Genomic DNA, 15,075 nt, shown 5'->3' on the forward strand with positions numbered 1-15,075 from the left:
TCATTGCAAGTTTGCAATGGTCACATAACTAGTAAATGATACAACAAAGTACACATTAAAAATATCCTCCTGAAATGTTGAAAAAAATTCTCTACATGCCAGTAGAAAGACTGCATTAGTGATCAAAAGCCCCAAAATAAGATCAAGTAGTTTTTGAAGAAATGCAGTGAGATCTTTATAATTAACCCCATTTTCAAGTGTATGATACATGGGGTTAAAGTTCCGAAGAAAGTTTATCTCAGGAAGCAACAGGATTTTTATATATGTGGATCTTTACTGAAAAGTTCAGACTCTGCTTTGAAATTCTTTAACATACAAGATACCTTGGGATACATTTTTATGTTGTACTTTAAGTTCTTCACTCGCATTTTTTCACCTGTGCAGCTAAGATGCACAAGAATCTTCACAAAATTTACGTCCAAAGGCACTGCTTGGCTTCAAAAAACATGTCTGACTTGTCAAGATTAAGAGAATAAATAATTACTGGAAAACTGAAAACCAAAAAAGTGAAAAGCTCAGACAAAATTTAAAGAACTGACAATTGGCTTTAAGTTACGCTCAAAGAAGCCACTGTCCATTAGGATTTTAATTTCAATAGAGGCATAAGCACTCATCCTCTTTATTATCAGAATAAGAAGCAGTACATGTTGTACACAATTGCTTGGTACTGTTCCAATACTGGCAGTTATTAATATGCTCATAACCAATAAATTTAAGTACTTTATGGAACTAACTCGAGCAGCATTAACACATTTGGACAATAGCCACAAATTATCAAGTAATGCTATGTTGTTGAACTCAGCTGTACAGAGCTAAATTCAGACCTTACTCAGATAGGGCTCTTGCACAGAAGAACAACATTAATAGATATTGTAGGCCTTAGCAACGGCAGGTGATGCACACAGCACAGCATGAAAGCTGGAATCATTCCTCTAGAGACAGTGGCCGTACCATCAAAGAGGACACTTATAAAACATAGAGGCCACAGTGACAAAGCTGAAGATTGTTTTGGGATAAAACAGATGAGGTTGCTTCATACGTCTTGCTCTCCATTGCCTGTGCCCTCCATGAAGTTGTAAAGAAAGAGCAGAAGCAACTTTCTCTCCAATTCCTTCACTTCTTCCTAATAACAGGATGGATCCACTACACGCATCTGTCTTACCAAGGAAATTGCAGATGGCAGATAGAAAGAGCTTAAGGTATATACAAGATTTTAAACACATTAGTACAATAACATGATCCTAACCCAATGGTGGAACCAGGCTATCTGATCCAATACCAACCTTCCACATGGAAAAGGTGGGCAGTTTTGGTGCAGAACATTGGTTGAGATTTGCACTGCAAAGCAAGGCAGTTAGCATAGGAATAGGTTACTTGTTCTCTACCTGGAAGAAGCACCCGCTTCATTTGCTACTCAAAACATGCATTAGTACAGGAGAAAGAATCAGCAGCACCATCAGCTTTCCTCCCCACTCTGTCAATGAGATTTACTGCTCACACACAGAGCGACAAAACCCATTTCAGACTTACCTCAGAGACTATTGATGTGAAGCTGCTGCTGAAGTGTACGTGCTTATGAACTTCGCTGCCATTGGCAGTAAGAAGCCATTCCCCAAAGGCTCTCTGCTCACTTGCTGACTGGTTGCTATGGCTCTGGTTAGCAAAGAGCAGTTCCAGATCCCAGTGGTACGGAGGAGTTGCCCCCACCAGTGCAATAAGGATGGCTTCAGTGGCCACATAGAGCTGGAAAGAGAAAGACATCAAAGATGCTAAACATACATGCAAGTAGTGCTTCCCTTACAGCTGGATCTATTCAGCATTTAAATAATCCTATTTTATATTTTCCTTCTGCCACTACAGCAGATTGTATGTTACAAACAGTCTCCATCTATTCAACATCACAAAGCGGAGAACGAAAACTTCACCAAAACAGTTCTTGCATTTCTGACTTGTGGAATATTTGAGAGAAAGGAAGTTCCCCTTCAGTCAGAAACCACCCCCAAATGTCACACACAGCAAGTACAGCACTTGCATACTTAGAGTTGTTAATCAAAGAATGGCTTGGAAGGGACCTCAAGGACCATCAAGTTCCAACCCCCCTGCCAAAGGCAGGGTTGCCAGCCTCTGGATCAAGTACTAGATCAGATTGCCCAGGGTCCCCATCCTCCAGAGATGGGACATCCACAACCTCTCTGGGAAGCCTGTTCTAGAACCTCACCTCTCTCAGTAGAAACCTTCCCCCTGACATCTAATATAAATCTTGCTTCATTTAGTTTAAAATCATTCCCCTTTGTCACATCATTATCTACTCTCCATTTCCCTCACATTCGTAAACTCCCTTTAAATGTTGTGGGGAGACCTCATTTTGGCTTTTCAATCTTTTCCTTTCCAGGCTAAACAAGCCCAGTTCCTTCAGCCCTTTGATCACTTCTGTGGCACTCCTCTGGGCCACAAAAAGCTTTCCAAAAGCTCCACATTTTTGCTGTTAGCAGCCTCCTCCAGATGTGGTCTCACAAAAATAGAGGCGGGGATAATCACCTCACCTGCCCTGCTGGCCACCCCTCTTCTGATGGAATTCAGGATGCCATTGGCCTTCCAAGCTGCAAGCACACACTGCTGGCTCATGTTAAGTTGGGCTTTAACCAGGACCCTTAAGCTCTTCTCAGTAGGACTACTCTCAAGGAGTTCTTCTCCCACTTTGTACACATATCTGCGATTACCTCAACCGAAATGCAAAAGCTTGCACTCTGCTTTGTTGAACCTCGTTAGGTTCACGAGGGCTCACTTTTTGAGTTTATCAAGGTCCCTCTGGATGGCATCCCTTCCTTCTGCTGTATCAACCCCACTGCTCAGCTTGGTGTCATCAGCAAATTTACTGAGGGTGCACTCAGTCTGATCATCACTCATTACCAGCCTCTACCTGGACACAGAGCCATTGACCACAACCCATTGACTGTGATCTTCCAAGCAATTCCTTATCAGCTGAATAGTCCACCATTCAAATCCATATCTTTCTAATTCAGAAATAATGATGTGGTAGGGGACCACGTCAAAGGCCTTGCAGAAGTTCAGGTAGATGATATCAGTTGCCTTCCTTTGTCCACTGATGCCATCACTCCATCACAGAAAGCCACCAGATTGGTCAGACATGATCTTCCCTTGCTGAAGCCATTCTGGCTGTCGTGGATCACCCACTCATCCCTCATGTACCTTAACATGTCGTCCAGGAGGATGCATTCCATGATCTTCCCAGACACAGAGGTGATGCTCACCAGTCCGTAGTTTCCTGGGTTTTTCTTCCTCCTGTCTTGAAAACAGGAGCTATGTTTCTCTTTTTCCAATCCCTGGGGACTTCACCTGACAGTCAAGATTTTTTTCAAATATCATGGACAGTAGCGCAGCAATCACAGCAGCCAGCTTCCTTAGGACCCTGGGATGCATACCATTCAGCCCCACAGACTTGTACACATCCAGTCTCACGAGTTGGTTTCAGACTTCCTCTGCCCTTACAGTGGGGTGGAGCTTGCTCCTCCAGTTCCCATCTAGAGGTTCAGAGATGCAAGAATACTGGTTGCCAGTGAAGACCGAGGCAAAGAACTCACTCAAAGATCTCAGCCTTCCCCATATCTGTCATAGCCATTTCTCATTTAGCAGAGGAAGTGTGCTCTTTGGCCTATCTCTTCCAACCTACGTACCTAGAGAATCCCTTCTTCTTGTTTTTAACACCTCTCACCAAGTTCAGTTCCACCTGTGCCTTATTTTCCTAATCCCATCTCTACAAGTTCAGACAACATCCCTGTATTCTTCCCAGGTGACACATTGATGCTTTCACTACCTTTGCTTGTCTATTTCCTTCAGTTTGACCAGCAGGTCTTTGCCAAGCCATGCTAGTTTCTTGCCTTCCTGGACACTTTTTTTTTCCTTATTGAGGGATGAAATCTCTTTCACTTCCATAAAGGCATCCTTAAATAGCAGCCAGCTTTGTTCCACTCCACTGTCTCTCAGGACTTCTTACCAGGAGGCTTCATCCAACAGTTTCTTCAACAGCCTGAGGTTCAGGGTCCTGACTCCACTCTTTGCCAGGCCTGCGTTCCCTGAGATCACAAACTCAACCAGGTCATGGTCTCTGCAGACCAGGCTGCTTCTGATCTTAATATCTTTAATAACCTCCTCTACATTGGCAAGCACCAGATCTGCAATGCTTCACCTCCATTTGGTTTGCCCAATACTTGAACCAGAAAGTTATCGTCAGTGGTCTCCAGGAGTCTCCTGAATCACTTAAAGCTCACTGTGCTGCCTTCTCAGCAAATATCCAATTATCAGATTAATGCCCCAAAAGTCTTTAATGCAAGTATGTTATACTGTTTTATTCTCCGCTTTTACCTGTGTTATTCATTCCTTTAATTTGATGTTTAGAATACATCTCAATTTCATATTCCCACTTACACCAATTTTTTTCTGTTAACCTGTTTTACTCTTAAAAAGAGACAGAGGCACATGTGAATATATGGATACTTTTAACGTTTATACACCCACTCAAGGCCTACATACAGTAACTAATAGCTGGTTTTGTTTAAGGAAAAGAATAAATAAAAGCACTGGAATGCCAGATGGTTCAAACATGGCACAGAGCAGGGCAGTTGGTGCGTACCCAGAAGAACAGCTACCGGCTGTTGCTTTAACAATCTCCAGACCATTACAACTTCATCTTAAAATCCAATGTTTTAGACCTCTCTGAACACAGGTAACACAACTCAGGAGCTCTGACACAACAGGACACTGTTGATTTTCCTGCCAATTACTTTTTCCATGAAGAAAACCTGTCATGCTACTCCATTCCACAAACTTTCTTTCAACCATCTCCTTCTTGAACAGGCCTTGCTATGTTCCAAGCACATCCTTGGTGTGTTCCTGGAAAGAGCATCCCCCTTGGGAATGCAGTCTCCCACAAGGATGCTGTACAAGTAATATGCAGAACGTGGACAGGCACAAAAAATAGCCAAGAACTCCTGAATTTTGATGTAAGCAATAACAGGTGATCCTATTCTGCTCTATACTGAGAAACAGCTGGAGTTAAAACCCAGTCTGAACCAGAATTATTACTGTATTAATAAAGACACCCCTGAGTTATTACATCTAGAAGAAAAAACGACCTGTTAAATTACATTAAGATAAAGAACAACTTCTAGGCAGATAACCATGAGAAGTGAAAGACCTCACCCAAGAAACAGGGCAGTGAGTAAGATTAGATGAGGAAAGGGTCATGAAAAAGCTGTGTGAACATTCTGTTAGGGACATGTGGACACAGTACCCTCAATTCCTCAGGAACAGTCTGAAATCAGTGAAAACTGAGAGTTATAGGTCACCGTCTCTGGTGCATCCTTGTGCTTTGCCTCACACAGGCAGTACCAGGTCAGGACTAAGCAATAACATCCTTGGTCTTGTGAAATGATAAACATTTTTGAAGCAGCTCAGGAAATGAAATCCTCAAGGCATGTGGCTTAGGGAATGAAAGCAGGATGCTCTTCATTCTTTGCTCCAGGTTAAGCTCAACCCAGCTACAAAACATGAAATTGAAAAATAAATGATCGCAGGCATGCTAACAAATACAACAAGTATCTTTTAAATAAAAAATTCGGCCATAAGCAAGCAAGGAGAGAACAGAAACACTTCCAAGTAATATGCCAAATCAGAAAAACAGACAAAGATGATGACACGCTGAGTACAGATAAATAGTATTTGATAAGATGTACGTCAAAGTCACTACTGTGACAAGACTTTTTCCAAGTAATCATTTGTCTTTTCCTTTGGCTAACAGGTGTAGTTAATCCTCTTGATCTTGTTGCAAAGCAAACAAACAAGTTTTTTTTTTTTTTTTTTTTTTTTTTTAAATCTAAATAGAAGTGAATGAAATTATAAACAGGAAGGGGATGTAAACAGGAGGGGAACGGCTGTTTACAAGGGTGGATAGTGATAGGACAAGGGGGAGTGGTTTTAAACTGAGACGGGGAGGTTTAGGATAGATATTAGGAGGAAGTTTTTCACACAGAGGGTGGTGACACACTGGAACAGGTTGCCCAAGGAGGCTGTGGATGCCCCATCCGTGGAGGCATTCAAGGCCAGGCTGGATGTGGCTCTGGGCAGCCTGGTCTGCTGGTTGGCGACCTGCACACAGCAGGGGGGTTGAAACTAGATGAGCATTGTGGTCCTTTTCAATCCAAGCCATTCTATGATTCTATGAAATTTCTTGACCAGCTTTCTCAATATTCATGACTTCCAAGAAGACAAAAAAAAACCCAAAAAATCTAATCTAACTAGAGGGAAGAAACTTTAAATCGTTTCACTCATGTGAATCAACACACACAAAATCATATAAGGAACCTTTTAAACTTAATTCATCCACTTTGAAGTACAAATGAAAGAGAAAAATAAGCAAGTCTTATTCTATTAACACGTGCTTTCAAACTTTTTAGCAGCTTATCAGCAGTTCACAACCAGGCTAGTCACTCTAGACAAATCCCAGCTGAAGCATTCACTGCTAAACAAAATTGAGTCAACCACTAGTTTCTGACCTTTCAGACACAGAAACATGAAAAATGCATCTTAAACAAAAGACAACAAATGACCTTGGTAAAAGCCTATGACAAAGAGAGAGCTGCATTTTCAGCTTAGAGTCATTTCTCCCAGCCACAGTACAAGCAGATGAAATGCTGGAGGCCACCTTATTTTTGCAAGTCTGATGAACTCATCTGCTCTGAGTTATTCCAAAAGGGCAATCTGCCTATTAAGTCACATGATTTCTATCCCTATTTTTTTCCCCAAACAACTGTGTGCATTTGTCTGCAGAAGGGCCCTGAAAGCATCTTCTTGTTGCAAAGTTATTTTCTGATGCTCACAAAATGTTCTTTGATGAAAGCAGTGTTCCCTTCTTGGGAGCACAGTGGGAGAAAACCCCACATACTAGAAGAAGAGGCTATGTTGCACCTAGAGAGTGAAAAACAGCCAGGTATCTGAAAACAGAGTAATCTCTCAGACACTTGATAAACCAATCCCACTCTGAAAGCTAATACTGTTCAAGAATACTGTAACTGTTGTTGGCTATTACATGTGCAATCACAGTAAGAAGGAAGCCTGGAAACTACAAGTGCATGAAAGATGTTGCAACTAACCTAGCCATAACAAAAACTGAAAATATTCAGTAACTTCTTTAAACAGGATGAGCAGAAATAAGATAACGAGCTTTCTGCTAGTCTACCATCAGTCTTCTATTGAGGCAAAATCCCTCCAGACAATTATCTGTAAGATTTACTTAGGAAAATATGAAACAACTTACCGGATTTGAAAGACATCCATAGGACTCTCCAACTTAGCCACACCACTCCCTTGAACAAACTGATATCTATAAAGAAAGTACACCACCCTGAAAAAGAGACGCACAGTCTTGCTGCTCCGTAAAACATCAAGCTCAGTGACATACATTGACCAAGTTCACTGTATGTCTGAGTATCACAGCAGTTGACTGCATGCTGGTAAACTAAAAACATGTGGCCAGAACTGCTTCCATTCCACAGCATGCTGGACTATGTACACAAAGGCATAAATAGCTATCAAGCACAGACTCATGTGCTGCAGCTCAGATGGCTGGGATGGGACTTCTCACCGCTCTGATAAGATCCCCACAATGCAGAGAAAACAGAGCAAGCCTTGTGTCATAGGTTGACAGCCCTCTAAATATGAAGGAGGAAATTGCAAAATGTGATACCCTAATGTTATTTTTCCACCTTTAAAAATCAGAAGGCAGAAAGAAAGCTTAAGTGCCTTACTGAAATATCCAGATGTAAACCTGTGGTTCTTCTCTGCTAAATACTCACACACTGAAGTTTGAGAACCAAGCTAATAAACAAGAACTTGCATTTAAATAAGCATTTAACTCAGCAACTCTTCTCAGCTTTCTTTGCCCAGGTTATTAAATCTTCATTTTATCCTGCAAGGCAAATTCTAGACCTTCCTCCCTTCCCATCCCCCCCTCCATGATCACTAGGATTAGGAAAACGATGAAACAAATACAGTGCTTACTCAGGTTAAATATTGATAACAGCAGAACTGACTTCCCTCCACATCTAGCCAGAGATTATGTTATGAACAGACAAAACACAGAAAACATGCTACTGTTCCAATGCACCTCCAGTCTACTGAGATGGTACTTGCAAAGAGCAAGACATACACACAGACCAACACATTGCCCTTAAACCCAAGTACGTAACTTCAGGCCATTCTATGATTCTGTGATTCTTTAAACCAAAGAAAAAAAATATCTGAGTGCACAGAAATTTGGTTCTCTTGATGTCAGCCAAATAATCACTGCAAACTGAAAACAATTATTTTGAATCCAATTACAGAATCACAGAAACACCACGGGTGGAAAATACCTACAAGATCACCCAGTCCAACCACCCACCGATCACCAATAGCTCCCACTAAACCATGACCCTCAACACAAAATCCAAACGTTCCTTGAACACCTCCAGGATCGGTGACTCCACCACCTCCCTGGGCAGCCCATTCCAGTGCCTGACCACTCTTTCAGAAAAGTAGTATTTCCTAACATCCAGCCTAAATCTCCCCTGGTGCAGCTTGAAGCCATTCGTTCTAGTTCTATCACCAATTATACAAGAGAAGAGGCCGACCCCCAGCTCACTACAACCTCCCTCCAGGTAGTTACAGAGAGCAATGAGGTCTCCCCTGAGCCTCCTCTTCTCCAGACTGAACATTCCCAGCTCCCTCAGCCTCTCCTCATAAGCCCTGTGCTCCAGACCCATCAGCAGCTTTGTTACCCTTCTTTGAACCCGCTCCAAGGCCTCAATGTCTTTCTTGCAGTGAGGGGCCCAAAACTTGACACAGTACTTGAGGTAAATTAGAATCACAGAATCATTGAAATGTATTTACACACTAACCAGTAAAATCATCTGCCAGAAAAGGAAACCAAACCATCTGAAGTGGAGGGAATGTCACTGAGGAGTGCAATGATGACATGGCTTACTAGTGGAAAAACACAGCAAGTTTACTGCCTACAAAACACAGGAAGATTAGAGAGCGTATGTACACAAGGGCAGGGAAGAAGGAAAGGGAGTAGTGTGTCATAAAGTAAATATCTGTTTTCCATCATCTTTGGCATCCAGTACAATTATGTCCAACTTCCCAGCTCATCTTCCAAAGGCATTCGGAGGACAGACTAGCAAGACCGAAAGTTTCAGCAGAATTTACCATGTTGAAAGCCATCTTGATTAACAGCAGAAGAGAGCACTGCTTCAGCTCCCACCATAGGCAATAACCACCCAACTGCACAAAATATTTGATGTAACAATAAATGTTAATAACACAAAAACCAGCTCCCTGTATGTTTTGGCCATACAACACAGAAAGATACCAGGCACCATTCACCCAGTGCCTCCCAGTTACTTTTTGTTTCCAGTTGTTAACAAGATATCCCAAAAGCAAACTATTCGACAATAGCTAGAGCAAACTGCTGCAGAACAAGTTCCTTCTGACAGCTTTATTCCTTACACAGCACAATTATTTCTCCCATCATCTTTGCTCTTTGAGAAAAAATAAATAAATCATACCACCCCCATTGGGAATCTCATCACACAGAAGCATGCTCTCTATAATTGGGGTGCTGTTTAAAAAAAAATAAAATAGTTTCCATAGTAAGTGATGGCAGGTGGAAAGTTACTGGACTTGTAGACATAGCCTTTGTCTTGAAGGAGGGTAGCCTTCAAGTATTTAAAAAGGTTTTTGTTGCTCTGTTTGTTTTGTTTTTAAATAGGCAAAGCAATCTGCTTGGTTTCCTCTGTTGCTGTGCATCCAGGATATCCACTTCTGGGTGTTTCTCCCCATACTCACGCTTCCTGCCACATTCATCAACAAGAACTCTTGGTCCTTCAACAGCATGTTGATCAGGCACCTTCTGGAACTGAACTGCACAGAAACTGAAGCCAGCCTTGCAATTTAGGTTGCAAAAGCTGATCAGATGTGTTTATATTGAGACATACACAGAACATGTTGTTTCAGCAGCAATCATAAAAAGAGCAACAAAACCTGGGAATTGTGGGATGACATGTAGAACCACCTAAAAATATAAACTCGACTACATGTGTTTTGTGGTTAAGATCTAACTGTGCATATAAGCATATGCCTAAAGCTTAGGATAACAGTGGTTTGGATTGAGACGACTTGAGTGAAGGTAGAGATGCTGGCAGCTGATAAGGTGCTCATGTCTCCTTCCTTACACTTCAGATTTGTTCTGTACTTTCCATTCAAATAAAATCCTAACAGAATACCTCATCAAGTACAGAGTAAACTGTACTAATCTATGATCAAGTGAACACAGCTCAAAAAACAGCATATTTAACTCTAATACAAGCATTGAAAAGATTCATAGACAAGATTTCAGTGTCATCACTACAACTGCAGAATGATGTCCCATACCATTCGGGAAGCAGAACAAGGAGAATAGGGAATATTATACCAAAGCACACAGTTAAGCATTGCTATGTATGAAATCACATCTGTATCCTACTGAAGCCAGACACCACTTCACACTGAATTATTCCTCAAGGTCTGGGGAGAACTTACTTGGATAAAAAGTTTAAGTAAGCTACCTGCTTTCCTTCAGAAAGCTTGTGCAGGCGGGCTCGTTAAAGAGCTGCGTTCTGCATCATGATATTCTGATGATGGAGGACATTAGCTTGCTGCCAGCCACAAAGGGATTAGCAGCACCTCTCAGTAGGGCTGCAACTGCATCAAGAGTGTCTTTGTCTGAAGTTAAAGCATTTTTCCAATAACCTTGATTATACTGTCTTTACTATCTTCACTTCCAGTTAGTGATAATTCCAAGCTAGAAAGAAACACCCTGGTTAATTGTTCATGCTACCACCCAATGAGCACATCACCCAACTTCAGGCAAAGATTCTTTCAGCTCTGCAGACAATAACTCCCTTTTAAACTCTATAAGGTTTGAAGTATCCTTTTTAAAAGCACCATAGTAGCAACATGCTCCCATTCTCAGGTTCCTATGACAGGTTCTGTTTGGAACTGACCAGTCTTTCACGTTCATTGGTCAACATAAATCTCCTTCAACTGTCTATATTAAGACACAAGAGCAAAAAACATTTTTTGTATGCTCTTAAGCATCTGATCAAGACGTGAGATTGCTCAGTGTTGCCACATTAAACAACAGCACAAGGCAACGATTTAATAACACACTTTCTCCAAAAGGTAGCAAGTGCTTTTCTAGAAATCAATAGGTGTCAAACAGCTACTTTCAGTTCTAAGTAAAGTTATAAGTATTCTAAGAGTTATCAGCTCACCTTATTCCTCTCTAACTCTTGAATATACATTGGAAATGCAAGATTAATGCAACCTACAATTCATGAAACTAGCCTAACCCCATACCCTTCAGTTAAATATGGGTTTCAGGTAAGTCCATAGACTTACCTAGCTACTATAAAGACAGCATCCAGTTCTGCAGAACATGCCCTAAAATCTTCCAAAGCCATTAGATTGGCAGTGAATAAGCGAAGCATAGTTGAATAGAGTAACAGCTCCAACAAGTTAATGGATAACCACAGCAGGTAACACAGGAACAAAACTAAGTGAAAACAAATACCCTGCAAAGTTGAAAAAGAGAGACGTACCAGTCTAATCCTTAGGCTATGACATAAAATCTTCCAACTACCAGCAACCTGAAGGATTTTCCCTCCCCCCACCCCCCATCAGTATCATTAAGCTTGTCCCACAGGTCTGGGACCAGTTCAAGCCCACATGAGAACTGACTGCAACACAGAAAGTTTCACGCAAACAGACTTGTGCATTTGGTAGAGCTTATCTCAGAGAAATTCTGTGAGCTAAACTGTTTGTAATTAGAATTTAGAGAGCAGACAAGAAGATTTTATTTTGGCACATCAGTAAGGAACGCGGGAAAAGCAGCTTAACATATGAGAACAAAACCACTGTAACGTGAGGGAAAACAACTACAAAGAGGTACAAAAGTCAATAGATCAGAAATATCCAGAGAGGAAAAAAAAGCACAAAATCTGCAAGGAAAAGCAAAACTCTGCAAGGAATCTTATGGGGTAGAAAACACAGAGTTTGAACTCTGTATACTTGTATCAGATGAAGAAACTTGACAGATCAGATGAACGTAGAAACAGTTTTGAAACAAATGTGTCAGTGTGAAAACACAAAGCCAGCTGACTGAGCAAGGCACAGGAAAGTGAGCAATAAATTAGAACAGTCAGTCCTTAGCAGACTGACAGACTAAGAGGAGTTCTTTCGTAGCCAAATGCTGCATCTAATCCACTGAAGGAGACCATGATTACCTAAATCCATGTCACACGAGCCAAATACATTACACCTTTGTGTGCATCCTCCAGAGTGTGACAATAAACCAGACAAAAGACTAACACTAGTCATGGCAATGAACTTCAGCTTGATTCTAGCACATCCCAATGACACACCATGTACTCTGGCACCAACAAAGGAACATAGAAAGCAATCAGCCACCCAACCAGGAACTAGTTGTATAAAACTGACTCATAGGCTGAAAGACAAAAACCTCCATCTGTAATATTTTCTATACTTCACATCTGTACAGGCACAGGAATTTAGATCAGGATTATTCACATGGGTAAACTTCAGGAATTAAAGATAACACAAGAGGAAAACAGACCTGTACACCCATTCCATTTCTATCTTACAACTATCCTAAATATATCATGTGATTTGTAAAGATACATGCTACTTCTGACTGGAGAAATAAGTTAAGCTGTCACAAAGCAAATGAACAAGAAACAGCATTACAGAACAGTTGAGCCACACTGCCTAAAACTTTGGGGATAAAGAGCACTTGTCATGGTTGCAAAACATGACCAGCACTGAAAGAAATAGCTAGTAACTGCTTACTCCCTAACCTTCAGTGAGCACACAAGTTGTCTGGATGGCCAGTACAACAAGCTCTAATTAATGCTTAACTTTAAAAGATCAATCAGATAAAGAACAGATGGTGGAGGAAAATGAATGGGGATAAACAGTACAAGGAAATAGAAACATACGAGGTCTTTGCCATTCAACATCTCAGCTTCGCAAGCACATGCAGAATCCCCAGCTGACAGAACTGAGCATCTGAACTTTGCTGGTTATCTGACAGAGTTTCTTACTACCTCCATCAATCCCTTAGCGGGCAGAAGACATCTGCAGTCTCACTGCTTATGATTGGAAGCTCCAGGTGACCATAAGATACAGTCAGTAGAGGGAGGGATGCTGTTAAGTGCCCCACTTCCGCAAAGCAAGTACACTTCTATATTGGCTGTATTCCAGAATTAATAAGTCTAGATGAAGTCACCACAATGACAGGTTTGATAAGTTACAATTGAGTAAATCAACTTGTGTCAGATTTCAGCTGTACCTTATGCCTAGGCCACACTGTGAAGATGGACATTCTCCTCACACCTACTTCATAGAATCATTAAGGTCGGGAAAGACCTTTAAGATCAACTAGTCCAACCGTGCCCACTAAACTGTGTCCCTCAGTGCCTCATCTACACGGTTCTCAAACACCTCTAAGACGGTGACTGCACCACCTCTCAGGGCAGCTGTGCCACTGCCTCACCACTCCTCCTGAGCAGGCATTTTTCCTAATATCCGACCTGAAGTCGTGCCGGATCCCCTGCAGAATCTCCAGCACCTGCCCTTCATCTGACTAAGCGCTCTATCACGGCGCACGGAAGGACACGAGCCGGGACTCCTGAAGGCAAGACGCAGCACCAGCCTCGCGCTCCAAGCTCACCCTGCAGCAGCTCCAGCCCTGCCGTTGCCCAGCGGTCACCCCAGCGCCAGGAGGACGGCGCAGGTCGCCGCCTGCACCTCGAGCACTCAGCACTCGGCTGCAGCCCACACGCGAGCACCCCTCACCTGGAGGAGCACGGCCAGCAGGACGCACAGATACACCTGGTAGGGTCCCATCTGCCCCACCAGCGGGAACGCCTCCTCCACCTCCATCCCGCCGCGTCGCGCATCCCCGGCCCGGGGCAGGCGGCGGGCAGAGGATCGCCGAGCGGGCCCTCAACCCGCAGGAAACGGCGGGAGGCGCGAGGCGGCGCTCACGCGCAGCCGCCGCCCGCGAGGGAAGCGGAAAGGCAGCGGTCCCCCGAACGCCGTTCAGAGCGATGAGCGCATGCGCGCGGGAGGAGTTCCAGTAGGGGGTGGGAGGGAAGGGAGGCTCGCCTACTCCTCGGGCTGCCATTGGCTGCCGGTGAGGAAGGGGGTGGGAGCGAGTGAGGCCGAGCGTGGGGACGTGCGAGGGGGAATGTGGGATAGGTGGTGCGTGTGTGTGCGAGCGGTCTGCCGGGTGTCTGTGGGGTGCTGTGAGGGATGTGTGAGCGGACACTGCGGTTGTGTGATGGGGTCTGCGGTGTGTCTGTGAGGGGAGCGTGAGGGAGGCGGTTGCTTGCAGCTAGCGGACTGAGAAGCTGTACCTATACAGAGCACTCTGCTTAAAGCCTGTCCATTCATGCACAACGCCTGTGTCCTGACATACCTAGTGGCCTTCCATGATGCTGCCCTTCTGCTGTCCAAAGAAAGGCAACAAGGCTTGTGAAGGATTTGGAGAATGTGCCCTACAAGGAACAACTAAAGGAACTGAGGCTGTTCAGTCTGGAGAAAAGAAGGCTGTGGGAGACATTATTGCTCTCTTCAAATACCTGACAGGTGATTGCAGCAAGAGCAGGGCTGGCCTCTTCTCACTTGTGACAGGTGACAGGACGAGGGGAAATGGCCTCAAGTTGCACCAGGGAAGGCTTAGGTTGGATATCAGGAAATAATTCTTTACAGAAAGGGTTGTTAAGCACTGGAATAGGCTCCACAGGGAGGTGGTTGAGTCACCATCCATGGATGTGTTTGAAAACCATTTGGATGTGGTGCTTGGGGGCATGATTTAGCAGAGAGTTGTTAGAGTTAGGGTGGTATGGTTAGGCTGTGGTTGGACTTGGTGATCTTTAAGGTCTTTTCCAACCTGAG

The 15,075-nt window shown here is 43.2% G+C and overlaps 1 protein-coding gene across 1 annotated transcript in view; it reads right to left on the reverse strand.

The window, feature by feature from the left end:
• SLC22A15 (solute carrier family 22 member 15) overlaps positions 1-14,206 on the reverse strand; it is a 38,464-nt gene extending 24,258 nt beyond the window's left edge. Inside the window, exons 1-2 of the mRNA XM_052666111.1 lie at positions 13,972-14,206; positions 1,531-1,743 (exon numbers count right to left, since the gene is read on the reverse strand). Of these exons, the coding sequence (XP_052522071.1) occupies positions 1,531-1,743; positions 13,972-14,058 (300 nt within the window). The 5' untranslated portion in view covers positions 14,059-14,206. The remainder of the gene's footprint in view (positions 1-1,530; positions 1,744-13,971) is intronic.
• Between the last annotated feature and the right edge of the window lie 869 nt (positions 14,207-15,075).

Source organism: Tympanuchus pallidicinctus, unplaced genomic scaffold (genome assembly GCF_026119805.1).
Source record: "Tympanuchus pallidicinctus isolate F22 unplaced genomic scaffold, pur_lepc_1.0 scaffold10, whole genome shotgun sequence".
NCBI lineage: Eukaryota > Metazoa > Chordata > Aves > Galliformes > Phasianidae > Tympanuchus > Tympanuchus pallidicinctus.